General features: G+C 42.8%; 1 protein-coding gene across 1 annotated transcript in view; it reads left to right on the top strand.

Moving 5' to 3' along the window:
• The first annotated feature begins 315 nt into the window (after positions 1-315).
• Positions 316-17,298, top strand: part of nphs1 (NPHS1 adhesion molecule, nephrin) — a 67,799-nt gene continuing 50,816 nt past the window's right edge. Inside the window, 3 exon segments of the mRNA XM_028580132.1 lie at positions 316-419; positions 9,945-10,112; positions 10,424-10,473. Coding sequence (XP_028435933.1) covers positions 10,435-10,473 — 39 coding nt within the window. The 5' untranslated portion in view covers positions 316-419; positions 9,945-10,112; positions 10,424-10,434.

The raw sequence follows: 17,298 nt of genomic DNA, 5'->3' as shown, positions 1-17,298 counted from the left end.
ATAACTGAACAACTAACAGATGTTCATGGTTCAGAAGCCAAGTCCGACAAGTCATCTAAGAAACAATAAGTTGCACTTGCAAGTAGGAAAATGTGTAATTTTATCAATAATGTTTTAATGAGTTATGTTCTCATCCAAAGAAAACAATGCATGTAGGCCTATCAAATACATGACATAGGCCTACACATCCTACATGTGTACCATACCAAAGGCCTACAGTATGCTAGTTATATATGCTAGTTACAGAAAAGTTCCAAAACAAGATTGAAGGAATTTTCACAACCAACTAGCGGACCTTCTGCGCAGGCGCATTCACAAATCAGACAACAGGTGAGATGCAAAGTTGGGTAAATTACAAATCATTTAAAGCGCTGCAGGGCTCGCCCGACTATGACAGCTTCAGGGTCCAGGCAAACAAGGTACAGTATGTAATATACCGTAACCTCAACATGACAAGCAAGGAGTTAAAATACGTACATACAGCAACGTAAACACATGTAACGTTGACAATCAGAGAAAAAAACAGCAAACAAATATAAACAGAGGAAGACGGATTCAGATTATTTACATTATTTAACTCACGTTATTTAATGTCTAAATCTATCATCCTTTCTGTCATGTTGATTAAGTATCCATGTCTGTCCAACTGCACTTTAGTTTGGGCTGTTAAGAGGAGTCCTCATTTGACGTTACTCATCTGTCCATCGCTGCTAGTAGCTAGCGATGCTAACGTGTCTTTAGCTGGGCCACATTGGCAGCATTGGAAAACAAGCTAACTCTCCCGGTTTTTTCATTTAATGGATGTTGTTAACTTTCTGTTGTTTAGCTTCACAAGTTATTTCAGATTTTTTGCGTCCATGGACCTGTCCATTTCGTAGTGGCTTGACAGTGACCGCACCATTCACCTTTCTTCCATTCCGTATTAAGGGTGCAATACCGGCTGTGACCATCCAGATAGGTTCAAAGCCCAGAGGGGCGCTGTTTCACTCATTTGAGGAAAGTCAATGAAGAGTGGGGAAGTCATTGCAGAAACAAGGAAATAATAAGTCTGTTAGGCGACAGAAAATTATGAAATATTTTTATTGAAATGTACAGTGATAGATATTTTGGGTAGTGAGGAGTCCTGGCTGCCTTGGTTTATGAAAGAGAAATCACTGCATTTTAGGGAGGCCACAGTGGGGTTCAGGCTTGTCACTTCTGCCCCCGCTGGTTACAAATCCACACAAAGTTCAATCAAAGATCCTCTAAACTAAACCGTCTCTGGCTCAATCAGGCAGATGGAAGGCTAACCGCTGAGATATCTTTCTCATGAGCTGGCAGACAAAACCAGAGTAAAACATGTTTTGCCAATATTTATTCATGTACTGCATTCAACAGATAGAGAAAAAGGCCTCAATATAGTATAAAGGATCATGGTTGAGTTTTTCAGTCTTTCATTTCTTTACGGGTAAAACATCACTAAAAGCAGTTTTGAATGAGAAAGATAAAGGGGACTTCCATTTCAAAATATTTAAAATAAAATACTAATTGTTGGCACTTTATTACAGGTGTCTTGTACATGTGCTCATGAAAACCCACAGACCTTGTTGTTGAAAGTTTTGTCCTATTGCATCGAGATAAACGGTTGGTAGAAAGTAGTTTGAGATGTCTGTATTATCATAGCTGTGACATTTGTATTTTACAAGAAATGTTGCTGTTGAGTTCTTCAGATCTCGTTTATGCTTTGAGCACCGAAGACCAAATGCGACTGAGTGCACTGTTCTGGGGTGATCTTCAGGAAATAAGGATAGATGGTACTCTGAGATGAGGAAAAGTTTTGTTGTCATGTTGGGACAAATGTCTTTTTATACCTCCTGTGTTCATGTAGGAAATGGTAATCCCCATTGAAGTTGCTGTTATTTAGATTCAGAAGAATCCGAAGGAGGCTAAAAGTGAACATTTCCACTGGAACTCTAGTCTTAGGGAAAACAAAGCTCATTCACTACTGACAGAGAGCCTTGTGTGTTTCAGAGAGAAAAGTGTGCATTAGCATATTCGTACTGAAGTTCCATAAAGTGGCACATGGATGTATCTCATGGAATGCTACCACTTCTATTAGCATTGTGCCAAATGTTGCATGACTTGCATTGTAGCATATTGTAATGCTCTTCTTTCTCTGCCTCTTGTGGATTGTAGGCTAACAGATATATTAGGGGAAAAAAGCATGACATGTTTACTGTAAATCTGCCAGTATGTTATACTCAAGCTTATCTGTACCCACATCGCATCATTTATTTCCTTCTTACCTCTTTTTCCTTGCTTGTATTATCTGATATGCCAGTTGTCTCCTTTTAATCAGAAACTGACCGTGTATGAACAGCTTTTGATAAAATAGAAAAGTGTTTTTGACTTGCTGTGGGTTCCTTAATAGGGGTGGGGGGGAAAAATCGATACAGCATAATATGGCAATATTTTCCGTGGCAATACTGTATCGATACGGTTTCCTTTTGGGGACATCATTTGTAATTGGGAAAAATTTGAAGTTGGAAAAAAGGTAACCTATTGCGATATATCGCTAAATATTGTATGTTTCAAATCGCAATAATATCATATCGTGATGATATCGTATCGTGATGATATCGTATCGTGAGATAAGTATCGTGATGATATCGTATTGTGAGGCCTCTGGTGATTCCCACCCCTATTCCTTAAGTGTCACAGGCTTTTCCAGCATGGAGGTCTTTTATGTTGACCTGTTGGTGGACCCAAAACCTTCATACCTCTGATAGCCACACATGCACACAATGGCATGGCTACACGAGCACTCAAGCTTGCACATACCAAAAGATGAGTGATGTAATAGAATCTGCTCAGTAGCTGTTTTTAGGGCTGGGCGATATGGAGAAAATCAAATATCAGGGTTAGCGTTATCGATTTTTTTATAAATAATCACCAGAAATGTCGATTTAATGACAAAGTGTGTAAAGGCAAATAATAAGAACAGCTAGAACAGTCTGCTGAGCTCAGAAAACGACATCACTTTACTCTAATGCAGCTTTCAAAACCAGGAAAAGACAACACTTAATATATTACAATTTTACATTATCTCAAATCTAAGACAATATCTAGTCTCATATCATAATATCAATATAATATCAATATATTTCCCAGCCCTAGCGGTTTTCCTAGGTCAACTTTTACTGTGCTGAAATGTGAACCCAAAGCAGTTGAGCTGTGTTACCTAGAATCTCTGCCAGAGTTTTCCAGTTTTGACTTCAGAGTTTGTTGACAATGTGGGTACTTGGCCTCTCTGTAGGGTGGCCATAGTTTTGTATGTCTGTGTTTTGATGTGCATTTGTGTGTCTGTTAGCTTGTGGTCGTGTTTGTGCATTGCTTCTGTGCATGGCTTGGCAGTGATTATGATTAGGATGGAAATATGTGTTGGCTAACTGACTAGCTGGCAAGATCTAAATGAGGGCAAATGAAACAAAGGAGGCCAGGAATAGAAGTTGGGGCTGAATGGACACGGAGAAGAAGATAAAAGCTTTATATGAAGGCAGTGGCAGCCCATTGTCCATGTGTGTGTCAACCTCTGATGTTACAGGTGTTATCTTTCTTTGCAACCGCCAACTTTGCTAACGCCCCCCCCCCCCTTCCTCTTGCTGTATGTGTGTTTCTCTCCTCTATCGTCTCTGTTTCCTCCAGCCTGAGTAAATGTCAGAGCAAGCTGCTGCTCTTCCCAGACCACGGCGTGGGAGACAGACCAACCTCATTGCCGTGGCAACCCTCTGTTCTGGCTCAAAGAAAGAGGCAAGGACGAAGAAGAAAGGAACTTTTATGCCTCTGAACCCCCACTAGTTTCCTCATCCTCCTCGTCCTTGTGCATTGTAGGCCAGCCCTGAAACATGTGGCCAAGCTCCCAGGCTTTAATGTGACTAGAGAGGAGGGCTGCAATTACTAAGTAGGTGACGAGGGATTTCTAAAAGTCTGTTCGAAAAAAATAAAAGATGTTGTAGAAATATTGGCAGGGAGTCTATGAGACATTGTTTTTTTTAATTGCATTAAAGAGCAAAAAACATGCTTCTCAATTCCGAAAGAAAAAAAATCCTGCCAAAGACATTGCTCATTTTAGGTAAAAAAAAGCTTTGAATTACCCACAAGCCCAGGAAATGGCCATGTTAGATTTCACAGAATACTTCCTTGGCTTGGAGCCATTGTATTTGGTTTCAATTTACACCAGCAGGAGGCTGCCTGATACTTTTCTTCTCTGGTAATGACTTTCTTCTCCAAGCTGACTTGTCACCTCTAACAAGAAGTGTACCTTAAGGGGTTTCAGTGGTCATACGGAGTAGTCATAGGAGCCTGGCCAAAGAGTGTCACTCATATCCAGAGTAAGGACTATTTCTTTGTGACAGCACAATTGGTTGTGGCACTAAGTTGAGTTGCTGAAATGACAGCATTTAGCTATTATCCTCTGTGAGGGAGATGTAGGAGACTGTTGGAGAGACAAAAATTAAGAGAGGGAGTGGAATGGAAGTGTGGCGGTGGCAGTCAGAAGTGAGGAACCATCTGGTTGTAGGTTGAGGGACCATATTTAACACTGGCGGAAGCCCAATATTGTGTCTCCAGTGCATCCAGGTTTCTGCCTGTAAATTTGCCCATTTCCCACTGTAAATCTGTCCATTCTGCTCCTGCAATTTTTCTATAAATCTGTTTGCACCTGTTATTCACTATATTTTTTTAATTCATTGGGGTAGGGAAACACACACACACACACACACACACACACACACACACACACACACACACACACACACACACACACACACAGACTGTTATCTTTAACTTGTTTGTCTGCTGCATCTTGTCTGCTTTAATAATCCCTCTTATTCTTGGAGACTGTTTTTGACACACAGATGTACTCATCTTTGTCCTTTTGTAAGACAACATTTAACCCACGCCAACCTCATCGCCGGCTGCTGTATCACAATAAGGCTGTATCTAAGGAGAGTAAAGAATAGAATCATTTCTCCTTCACCTTTGCCTTGCTTACAAACTTAAACTTGTTCACATTCTGCCAATGCCTTTGCTTGTATGACTGTGGAAAATGTCATCAATGCAGAGCTTTAAAATCTTACTCGAATGCATGTGAATGAAGGAAGTATTTGCTAGTAAATATGAATATTCATGAGTTAGATTTTGTGCAGAGAAAGGGTTTTTTTTCCAATAGCAATCGGTGATTACACATATATGACTGCATGTTTTGCCTCATTGGAACTAAAACGCTATGTACATGGCGTGGGGGAGGAACAGGCTTGTCGTGAGAGCTGAGGCAGGTGTGTCTGACAGAATTTCCATGCCCTGTTTTGGGTGATCTTGATCATGTGATTTTTTTTTTTGAAGGTGTGCAAGCATGCATGCATTTTTGCGAGCGTGCGTGCGTGTGTGTGTGTGTAATAGTGTTTTCTGCTCGGCTGGCTGTGCCGGTGTGCGCCTGTGTTCGGGCTGCACATGACCCTGGCTCCGCTGGGAGGTCCGTGTCTTTCATGTCCCCTGTTCAGTTCTCCCTTTTAAATCTGGGTCAAAGGATAAAAGAATAACCCCTATCTGCTATGATTCACACACACACCAAACTCTCTGAAAAATGACTTCCTGGAGATTTGAGTGGTAACAAGGTGGCATTGTGGAGGACACTGAAGCGGACAACTTTTAGAATTCACCTTATAGTGTGTGTGTCTCTCTCTCTCTCGCTCTCGCTCTCGCTCTCTCTCTCTCTCTCATGTAGCAGCAGACATACTGTCCTAAATCGAGACCCTGTCCCCTCTCTCTTTTAACAACCGTTATTCACTGCACCGTCTCCCACTGTCTCACTCGGTTTGTCTCAGTACATCTCACAGATGACCTTGCATAGACCAGATGAGAATGCTGGATTTGCAAGTCGGCAGCAAGTCGATTAGGAATGTGTTTTGGCACAGTGTCTCTTGGCATCTCCGTGTCTGACTCTCCAATTTTCTCTGTTTTTCCTGCTCTTCCTCTTGAAGACTTTCCTTCTCTGACTCACTAAGCCTCTCCAACAATGCTGATGCTCTGGACCAGCTTCAACCCTCAGAGGAGTGTGTGTGTGTGTGTGTGTGTGTGTGTGTGTGTGTAGACCTTGCCAAAGTGAGCATCCTCAGTCCCCTGCGTTTCTGATCAGTGGCTGTCACTGAGGTCTTTTCGTTCTCTATTGAAAAAAGACTAAGGGGAAGCAGGGAATTGTTCCTGCGCCGGGACACCCTGCCTCTCTCATAGCTTCAGCACTGTGGGCCTCAGGCTTGGAGCCCGACAGTGTGTGTGGAGGATGTTAAGACCTACTGCCTGTCGTAGATAAAAGCTCCAGACCTCCTACTAGCAGTGGGACACAACCATCTGGGAGGACCACTTGCAGTGCCTTACATCCATGCAACCCCCTGCTGCACACCCTTGTATTCACACATACACACAGCATGCTAAGAAAGCCATGCTAGGCCGGGATGGACTCTGTCAGATTGATGGAGATGTCCCCTTGGCACACTTTTTGTCTCCAACATCTTTTAAAAACATTGTCAAACACAGACCCTCCCCATCACTCACAACAGTCTGTGCAGTCTTTCTCTACCACCTCCTTGTCTCCATCCTGCACAGCCATAGCAGCACATTGCTCGTGGACCATTCCCTCTTAATGGTAAAGGGGTGTAACTTATGTCTCATTGTGTGAACAGTCATCAATGCCTGACAGGGGTTTACAATGACCGAAGGTGGTTTTCTCTGTGAGCCAGGACTTTACAGTGGACAGCAGGAAGTGAAGGCCACTGTATGCCTGTTGCATCATGCCCGCGAGCATTATTGTGCATTTTGCAAACATCGTGGTCTGCAGTAGTTCCGACTGCGTGCAGCTTTTTGGCTTGTGGTCTGTGCAAACCAACAGTTTGCACAGACTGTTTTCTTATTCCTACAACGACTCGTGTTATTGTGTGTTACATAATGACTCAAACTGTGCAGTTATTAGGGGTGGGCGATATGGACAAAAAATAATATCTTGATATTTTTGGCGATTTTAACGATAATTAGACGATATCCTTTAAAAAATGTTTTTTAAAAGTCTGAGTTACTTAATCACTGATTGTTGAATGAAAACATTTCTTATTTATTTTCTTTAAAATGTAAGTATTCAAGTAAAAACAATTCAAAGACATAAAATACTAATACTATACTAATACTAATTGATAGGAACATTGAACTCTGAGTAAACATTCAGTTGTAGGCTACACCTCTGCTGTAATGTAAATTGTGCAGCATACAAGCAAGATGAAATCATAAAAATTAACAAAGGGCTCTGTTCTGTAACATTGCACACGACCATGTCCTTATTGGAAGCAGTCCTGGAGCTGGGATAGGGCAGTGTCAGGCCAGGTTTTGAAAGTCCTTCTGATTGGGATTTATGCTGGGACCAGGAATAGTTGGATGTGACCTGACTGGCCCAGGTGAGGGAGAGGTGCAGTTCTGTATGCTTTCTTGATGTTTGAGTATACATGGTCTTGTGTGTTCTTCCCTCTAGGAGCACAATCTACATGCTGGATAAAAGCTGGGGAGTACAGACTTTAAGGATGCCTTGGTTAAGTCCCCTGCTACAATAGGTATCCCTCCCCGTGCTGCAGTTTGTTCACTATGGTTAGCAGTGAGCCAAACTTGTGCTAATGTTAGCATCTATGGGCTATCTATTAGGGGTGGGAATCACCAGAGGTACCACGATACGATATTATCACGATACTTAGGTCACGATACGATATTATTGCGATTTTAAACATATTGCGATATTCTGCAATATATTGCAATTTATTACCTTTTTTCCAACTTCATTATTATGTCCCCAAAGGAAAACTTTGTCAACATCTGTTTGTTCATCTCACATGAATTTTATTGCTGTAAAATGTGACTGTCAAGCTGACTAACTAACCAGCACTTTAATGAATATGTTATAAATGTTGTATACACCTGGCAAACTGAACTGTTTGCATTTTTAATTAAGGTGGACTAGACTGTAATACCAACAGGTATGCACTGCTGTGCTACTACAGGTATTTTTACAATTAAAATGAGTACAAAAAGCAGCGACGGAGTCACATACCTTGGTTCCGGTTTTTAGCAAGTGACAAAATCCTTCATTTTCCACAACGTTGTATGGACGCAGGTCTTTGCACATGAAGTAGGCGATGGCTTGAGTTATTTTCTTAGCTCGCTCTGAATTGGGAGGTAGCTTTGTCAAGCTAAGTGTGTCCAGTGTTGGTTGGTTTTTCGGCGGAGCTGGTTTAGCATTAGCTTTACCGTCCTCGGCTAACGCTAACTCTGGATGGTGGCGTGTGAGATGAGCCCTCATGTTTGTGGTATTCCCTGAGTATTTTATTTGCATACGACACTCCTTGCAAATCCCATGTCTCATGTCCATCTCAGTTGTCCCCTCCTTGTTAAAAATCCGAAAAAGTCCAAACACTTGATTTAAACGCAGATGGTGCATTTCTGATTTCTTTCTCTGACGCTGCCATGTTTATTTTATCTACATCCGCCTGCACGCTGACAGTCACCCCGCTGACCTCACCAGAAAACAAACAGCGCCATCTGGTGGACTGAATAAGCAATTGATTTTATTATTATACTACCAAAAAGTTAAATTCTGATGTGCAATTTAAATAATAAAAGATCGATACTTGGCGCCTGTGTATCGATACAGTATTGCCACGAGAAATATCGCGATACTATGCTGTATCGATTTTTTCCCCCACCCTTACTATCTATGGGGCTATGTAGACAGCAGTGTGCTGTTTTAATGGTAAATAAAATGGCCTGTATATTACAGAGAGGGCTTCCAGGTCAGGTGAGCAGTGCTGGGCGACGATCCTGCTGTCGGTACTCCATTAATTATGCACAAAATGCAGTCCTCCGCCTCTGATCTTGCTGGAGTTTTTGTCTCGAGCCTACCGGTAGCTAGCTCAGCGTGGTAGCTGCCAACAACAACCCACGGAGCGCCCGGTCTGGCTATGTCCTCCGGGATGTTATGAGCTGCCTGGATGGTTCTCGTAACGGCTGTGTTGTATTGTAGTCCTATATTGATTAGTTCAGTGTGGCTGTACTTGTATAAATATACACCAACAGGAGAGCTAGTAGCCGCTGCACAATTGCGCACCGCCATCTTTGTTGACATTAGTGAATGAGTAGCGTTCCAATGCGTGTTTTGAAGTGTTTTTTTCTAAGTAATTTAAATACTCGATAATGTCAATTTGCACATCATTAACACAACAATGACGATATTGTCGTAGACGATATATATAAATCGCCCACCCCTAGCAGATATGTATGTACATTTCAAGATTGATTATTTAAACAGCGCCAAACTATCAACAAAGACTTGTCTCTATGCAATGCTTAAGAGACCATTCCCTCTTTCAACAAGAACATATTTCTTGCATCTCTACAGTATTTCCCAGAACCACCCACGTTAGTTGAAGATGTTAATATTAAATTCACATTCTTCAATTATTAAACAGCTGCATAAGAGACATGACATTGATTGGCTCTCTCAGACAGGCTGTCCTGTGTTTTTAGCAGGAAGGTGTACTGGTATATGGTATACTATATAACAGTCACTGTAAAAGAATATCGCTCTGGCATAGTAATAGTTCATGTGCGGCAGTTGAATGAGAACTTGCTAATAAAAAGATCCGCTAACATGGGTCTGTCCAACAGAATACTGTATAACATCTTTAGTAAAAAAAACGTTTGTGCAATTGTTAAGCATATAGACAACAGAATGCATTGGTTTACCTGGTTAACATGATTAGTGTTAGGTATACGCTGAAACCTTGAGGGAGGATAGTGAATGGAGGATCTACCCGTTTGGTTTCTCCACTCCAATGACTCAGTTGTTGATCTTCTTCTATCTTTACCAGCAGAACCATAAGAAGTGAGAACACAGAGCTATCCTGGGAAATTACTCTGTCAACAGACGGCACATTGAGACTTCGTTAGCACAACCACCCAGCCTAGTGCCTCTCCAGCCTGATCCAACGGAGCAACTCTCCATGACCGATTAAACAAAGCAGAATCACAGGCATGATGAGGTAAAGAAGGGCTTTTTAATGTAAATCAATCGCTGCAAATCCCTGAATACCTATGTGTTTTGTGTTTGAGCGTGTGCAAGGGGAAATGTTTAGGTGAGTGTCTTTGTTTTATATATGTTATTCGGTGTGTGTCTTAATTAGAGAATTGTACGTAAATTTGACTATGTATATAATGTGTCCATATCGATATATACTATAATATATATTTCTGTGTTTTGGTATATGTAATAATGCAAATGTTTGTGTTTTTATATGTGTGTGCATTTCTGTGTGTGTGTGTGTGTGTGTGTGTTTTTCTTGGTGCGCTTCAGGCAGCGAAATAATGTCTGTGTTGAGGAGAAAGAAGAGGCAGAGGAGAGGTGTAAGTCGGAGACTGCAAGTAAACAACCTGCAGTAGCTACAGTAAGTGTCAGTCTTCCTTCCTTCCTCCTTTCACTTTTCATCCCTGCGCTTAAACAAACACACAGCGATTGTGCTGCCAAGTTACCGAAGAACTCGTTCAGCAAACTTCCGGGCTTCGCGGCTCTGCTCAGCTTTTTTGTGCCTAAATTGATAATTGAATTGACTATCACCATGTAATCAATTAGAGTGTTCATCCCAGGCTTCAAATCAAACAGTTAATTGGCTTGTGCCACAGAGAGGCTGAGACGGAGAGCATATAGTGCAGGAGGGACTGTTGGATTACTACAGATGGGCTCAGACCTATTTGCATTGTGTCTGACTTTAAGTCCTTGATTGCCTCTCTGGTTCAGAAATTGCTTGGGTTCGAGCAGCACACAGGTTGGGATTGGACCTCGGTGACTAATCTTGCCTGTTTTAGTGAAGAGGGCAGGAATACATATTGAGCACACACAGTGGGTTATCTCTCTGCTTTGATCCCAATCTTTCAGACAGATGCATGATGCTTTCTCTTCCATTAAACACGCTTTGTTACTTTTCATCCAATGTCCGGAAAAATTCTTTCCCACCTGCAGTCAGCACTGCTTTGTCTGGGCACACAGAGAGCAAAGCATTTCAAGTCAAAACAACCCTACAGTATTGATCCACCCCACACCTTATTCCGTTTTGTCCTCTAAAACATGCCTTTTCAGTCGGTTGACTTCTATTCAAAGCTATCCAGTGAGACCTGTGTCAATGGGGAAGCTTGACTTCATTCCATAGCTCTGAAAGCCCCCTGGGGGCTAAGCATAGGCTGCTAGACCATGACAGGCAGGGGGCTAATAGGCCGGATAGGATTGGATAAAAGAAGAGGGAAGGGGTTGTTGGGGGGGAAGAAAAGTTTTAAGAACAGGACACCGCCATCTGCTTTTGTGGTGATGAGCATCAATGCCTGAAGGAACCCTGTTGGGTCCCTCTTTCATATGGCCGTCCTACATATGGGCTTCATATTTCACCGGGACAGACAGTCAGCAAGGCCCATTGGGCCACAGCCCAGGCCGCTATTCTGTCTCCCCGCATGGTTTCCAGCCTTTAAGAAGAGCAGCAAGATCACTTTAATTTCTCCTGAGCAATGTGGCTAATAAATGACCAGGCTTGACCCAGAGGATTTGGGCATGCACCCCCCACCTTACTTAATGAAGGTATGGAAGAAGAGTGGGCTCTGTGGGAATGTTACTGTTGAGAAAAATGTTCAAGAAATGGGCCAGTGCATGGCTGCAACGACATGCTCCCAGGGTGATTAATTATTGAAGTGACTAATACTACATTTGCCTGGCAGCACTGGGGGCTTCAGTCCACGTTGATGAAACCATAACAATAATCAGCCTGGCCTGCTGTATCTTTTATATCTATCTACCCATCTTTTACTTCTCCCTGTCTCCCCAATTTCCCCTTAATTGCCACTCTTTCTGTTATTTTGCCCTTACAGACTTCTGTTTTCCCTTTCTATCTCTCCCACTTGACGAACACAGACCTCATTATCTAATTATGCCTTTTTCACTCATTCTCCCCATCTCTTTCCCTCACTTCCTCTGCCTCTTTCAGCCCCTTCTCTTGTTTCCTCTCCGTCAGTGGCATTGCCTCTATCTATAAGTGTGCTCCTTGATGAGAAATGTGAAGGCCCGACGCCTATAATAGCAGTGCTGATGGAAACAAGCCACTCCTTTCTAACTCTGCTTCTCCTCCACCTTTTGCTAGACTTTGCCTGCCTTAAGGTAGCAAATGGCATTCTCTCAGACTGCTGGACTCGTTGGCCTCCCACACAACACTGTGCATCCATCTCTCCCTCACTCACAGCTCCTTTATGGGCTCTTCACCAGTTATTTTCTCCTGTACCCTTCTCCCCTGATACTGTGCAGAGCCCCATCTCTCCACATTCTATTTCACACAGCCACACTTCAGTAACGTTCACTGCAGAGATGGCTCACGTCTGGCAGTTGGTGAGAGGAGGGCGGTCGAGTCTGTAAGGCACAGTCATTAGTTAAATATTAGCCATGCTGTGCTCTATTCCCCCAACATCCAGGGGAGGGGTGCAGCAGTCATACCCTTCCAAAACAATGGGCCATAAGGGGATGGCTTTGTGCCCTCATGCTTAGATAGATGTATACACACACACACACACACACACACACACACACACACACACACACACACACACACACACACACACACACACACACACACACACACACACACACACACAATGCTCCCTTCCTTCCAAACCCATACAGATGGCAATCTCTTTGTTATTTTTGTACATAAGGTGCATTGAATCATACCCCTTGAGGGATGTGTTAACCTTACCAAGGTACAAGCAGAAGGTGTAACAGCAATGAAGGTGGGGTCACAAACAGCAATAGACAGGGCCCACAATCACACAGGTGTACAAAGGAAAACATGACAGACATAATGGATATGTGTTGTGCCCCCAGATGTAGAAAGTTAGGTCCCACACCAAAGTTGAACAGATGGTTACACACAGTGGAGGTTGTAAAAGCACATATTTACACACATTTCTTTTTTACATTATGGCAAGAGGAAGTTGAACGGTCATTCCCTGCCCGGTAAAAGTCACGGTCAAGAAGCTGAATACATGGAGGTAGATATTGCTTGCTTGGGTATTTCTGACATTAACTGCTGCATCTTTTAAATTACAGGCGGGCAGCTGTTTTATGTTTCTGATTTCAAACAATCAATCAATCACTTTTATTTGTCACATGAAATCGTACAAGGTACAATTCCAGTGAAATGTAATCCCATCAGCTCTTTCAACTTGATGATTCATCATAGAATAGGGGGGCGGGTCTCTCATGAGCCTCTCTGTGTTGGCCTTGTGTATCCAGTACCTTCTTCCCGAGCTCAACAGGGAGAAGGGGCTGTTACTCCTAGTCTTTTTCTTGCAATGCCTGGTGTATATATCCTTTAGGCCGGGTAGGGCACCGCCTATTGTACGCTCAGCCGATCAAAGCATTATCTGCAGGGCCTTGTGGTCCTGTTTGGTGCTGTTTCCGTATCAGGCAGTGATGTTCCCCGTCAGGACGCTCTCAATAAATGGGACGTTTCTGTGCAAACCATAAGGATCATCCTCCAAATGATCGGTCTGAATAGAAAAAGTTGTAAAGATAAAGGGAATTTTTGGGTAGTCTGTTTTGCTTCCGGATTGAGACCAATTCTTTGATGATTATAATGAGAACACTGCAGACACCAGAGTGTGAGGTCTTCCTAGGAGCGATGCGATTCTCTCTCTCTCTCTCTCTCTCTCTCTCTCTCTCTCCCCCCCCCCAAGGCATGCTGTATGGTGTAGGAGCCATAAGGTGCACACATGCGGTGTACAGGATTCATGCTGTGTGGTGAAGGGTGTGTGGAGTTCTTGCTGCGAGACTCCGAGATCATCTCTGCTCTGCCCAGGAAGCCTTTGGTCAGACAACCGCTATCTCAGCACACTCCCTCTCTTCTCATGTTGTTCTGCTAGTTTCCTTTTCCTATTCTCTCTTTGTTTACCTCATCTCTATTGTCTTCACTTTTAATGTGAAGACAGCATTCAACATGTAAAAACATTAAATGAGCCATGAGCTTGGAAAAAATAATTATGTAATATAACGTTATAGTAGTGCTGTCAAACGATTAAAATATCTAATCGCATTAATGTCACAGTTTACTCGCAATTAATCACACATTTTTATATATTTTAAATGTCCCTTGATTTCTTTTTCATAACATCATGACTGTGTTTTTCAGACAACAGCAGCTACAGTCTGTGTTGGAGTCTTCTCCAGTGAAATACAGACACACTTTACACCGTTTAGCTGTAAACATTTTAACCGTATTTAATCCAGCTGCTAGCTAATGGTAGGCTAACGTTACGTTACGTTCAGTTCCCTCTAACGTCTGTTTTCGGAGCATCAATAAGGCAGCGAAATCCGCGTTGCTATTTGTTCCGGTAGATAACGCTCGTTAAGGTTAAAATCGCCGTTTTGAATGGGGTCCGAGAACCGGTGCTAATACAGCACCGGTTCTCGGACCTCATTCAAAACGGCGATTTTCGTCAATTCACGACTAGTTTGCAGGTATGTACTACTCTTTGGCCGGCTCGCGAGCAAGTGCAAACAAGTGTGTGCAGCGTGCCTGTTGTTTTGTTCCCGGTCTAGCTAGATCCGGTGTGGTGTTGTAGTTTTTCTAACGTTACTAGTTGTTGCAACAGCATGTGAAAAAACTACAAAGTTTGCTGGGCCAAAAAGAACGTTTATCTCGTAATAGAAAAATTGACGCCGTTAAAATGGGTTTGCGTTAATGCCGTTAATAACGCGTTTAAATGACAGCACTAGTGAATGGAAATTATAACATTTACACGGAAATTCTGAAGAAGTAAAAGTAGCTGTAGTCAGCCAGTAGGATTTCCATCTGAGCTGCTTTTTAATGTATGTACTGTAAGTTCCATTTAACGTCCATCATGTGGTACTCCACTCTTCAGGTAACTAAGAGCAGACAGCACAGAAATTGGAATGGAGGGTAACTTATTAGTCCAAAGTCAATGCTTTTTATGTGGCTGGTCATCTTGTCTCCTTAAAGGCCGTTAAATGGTTGTGCGTTGAATCGACGGCGTACCCCCGCAGACCCCCTCTCCGTCTACGCCGGACCCTACGCCGTAGCCTGACGTGCACCTCTCGAAAAATGGAACTACACGTCGCTCGGCTGTGGCTTGGTAGCGTTGCATTTCCCCTGACTCCTTTCCTGGTTCTCCTTCTCCATAAACAACATGAAATCACGGAGAGGGTTAACTTTTCCTACTAAAGATTTCCCACCGTGGTCAGAAAACACAGGGGAGACACTTTGTTTCTCTCACTATGACTCTAGAGTCGGTACTCGCTGCGGAGCTAATCGCCGTCACTCTCTCGCTGATCCCTCGCTCTATCACCCACTCCCCACACACACACACACACACACATGCTGGCTCGACGCACACACCAGCGCCCAAGTATAAACATCAGGCCACTTACGTAGGCTATGGCGAAGGCTCTGCGTTGAGCTTCCGCAGAACTGTAAAACAGGCTTGAGTCTTTATCTTTTTGACAACAGAGAGGTGGTTGAAGTCAGGTATATGAGCCGGTGACAAAACATGCCACTTACATTTTGCCAGCTTTCAGAATCACAGTGAACAATACATACAGTTCTGAAGGCACAAATTCATCCACCTCCTGTTCTTGAGTGGAACCTGAGACTGTATCTACGGTGCTATAACACTATACTGGATTGACAAGAAATAGACCAGTCCACATCAATATAAATGTATAGATATATGGATAGATTATGATCTATAATCTTTTAACTGCTGTTGCCACACCCATATGTTTTCAGCTTTGCTCTTTATCGTTCCCTAGAGTTCCCCTGCAGAGTCAACTGGACAGGCACAGGTGTGAGCAATTAGTCGGTTTCAGTAATGTACTCGCCTGCTCTCAGCTCTTTGCTCTCCTGAGTCCCAAACGTGGCCCATTGGGCAGGCAACAGTGCAATTACTTCAATTTGGTAGCGTTGATTCATCCAGCAGCAGCCCCCAATGCACATTCTCACTATAATAAAACACAGCACTATGAAATAGGCCTAATCCTCAATTTGGCACAGAGGTTTTGCAACGCATTTAATGAATCCACAGTGTCAGCCTAAAATACACTGTCCGTTTGCAACCCAGAATTGTGATTTTTGTTTCGAGACCTTTGTAATTGCTTTGATTACAGATTTAGATTTCTCTGACACCTTTCACCTGTAGATTGAGAAAAGACCTGATGCTGGATGCCCAATTTCCAGTTATTGATTACCAAAAATGCTAATTGACTAATTCTTAGGCCAGTTACACACTGCACGCTTCGCGCGAGCGTGGCGTTTCTGTTGCGTCTCAGCTGCGTGGATTTTTCTGTGTCCTACACACCAGAAGCGTGTCTGACGCGACGCTGCTCCTGCTGCTAGGTACAGGGAGGACTGATCTCGGGACATAGTGCCGACAGATTCAAACTCTGAAAAATGGGTAAGTGGGCTGTCTGTTTATAACAACTTTGTGTAGCTGTAAAGAGCCTATATAGCCTATCTGATTTTGGACCTTCACTCAGAACACACACTACGTTGTTATCGTAACCTATCCTACCATTTATATGTAGCCTACTGATTTGATTAAATCAAGACAACGTCGGCAGTATTGACTGCAAAATATGTTACAGAATATTTCGTTCTGTATGACAGGTGCAATATTTGAAAATATTTTCTCTGAAATTTTGTATTCCATTTATATCAAGATGTCATTTATTAATGTGCATTCATGTCTAAATGACATATAAACATATTTTCCTATTTTATTTTGCCTGGAAAGCTTCCAACACGCTCGCGTCTCGCGTGAAAAATAGGCGTCTGTTTTATTTCTAGCAGGCACGCGTCTCACACCGGCAGTGTGTAAGCTCTAACCTGTTAACATGGGAGCCAAAATATAAACGGACACGCCACGCGGCTAACACGCTCGCGCAACGCGTGCAGTGTGTAACCGGCCTTATGCCTCCGCACCGGCAACAGCCGTGGCATTATGTTTTCGGGTTGTCTGTCTGTCTGACTCGTTGTGAACGCAATATCTCAGGAACGCCTTGAGGGAATTTCTTCAAATTTGGCACAAACGTCCACACCGATTAGATTTTGTTGGTCAAACCACACAGGTTCATAACTCAAGAATTCCTACACAAATTATTTATGACATTATTTCACACAAATT

This window comes from Perca flavescens, chromosome 6, assembly GCF_004354835.1.
Source record: "Perca flavescens isolate YP-PL-M2 chromosome 6, PFLA_1.0, whole genome shotgun sequence".
In the NCBI taxonomy this organism is placed as follows: domain Eukaryota; kingdom Metazoa; phylum Chordata; class Actinopteri; order Perciformes; family Percidae; genus Perca; species Perca flavescens.
Note: the sequence above shows the minus strand (reverse complement) of the source record. Positions and strands in the feature narration are given on the sequence as shown.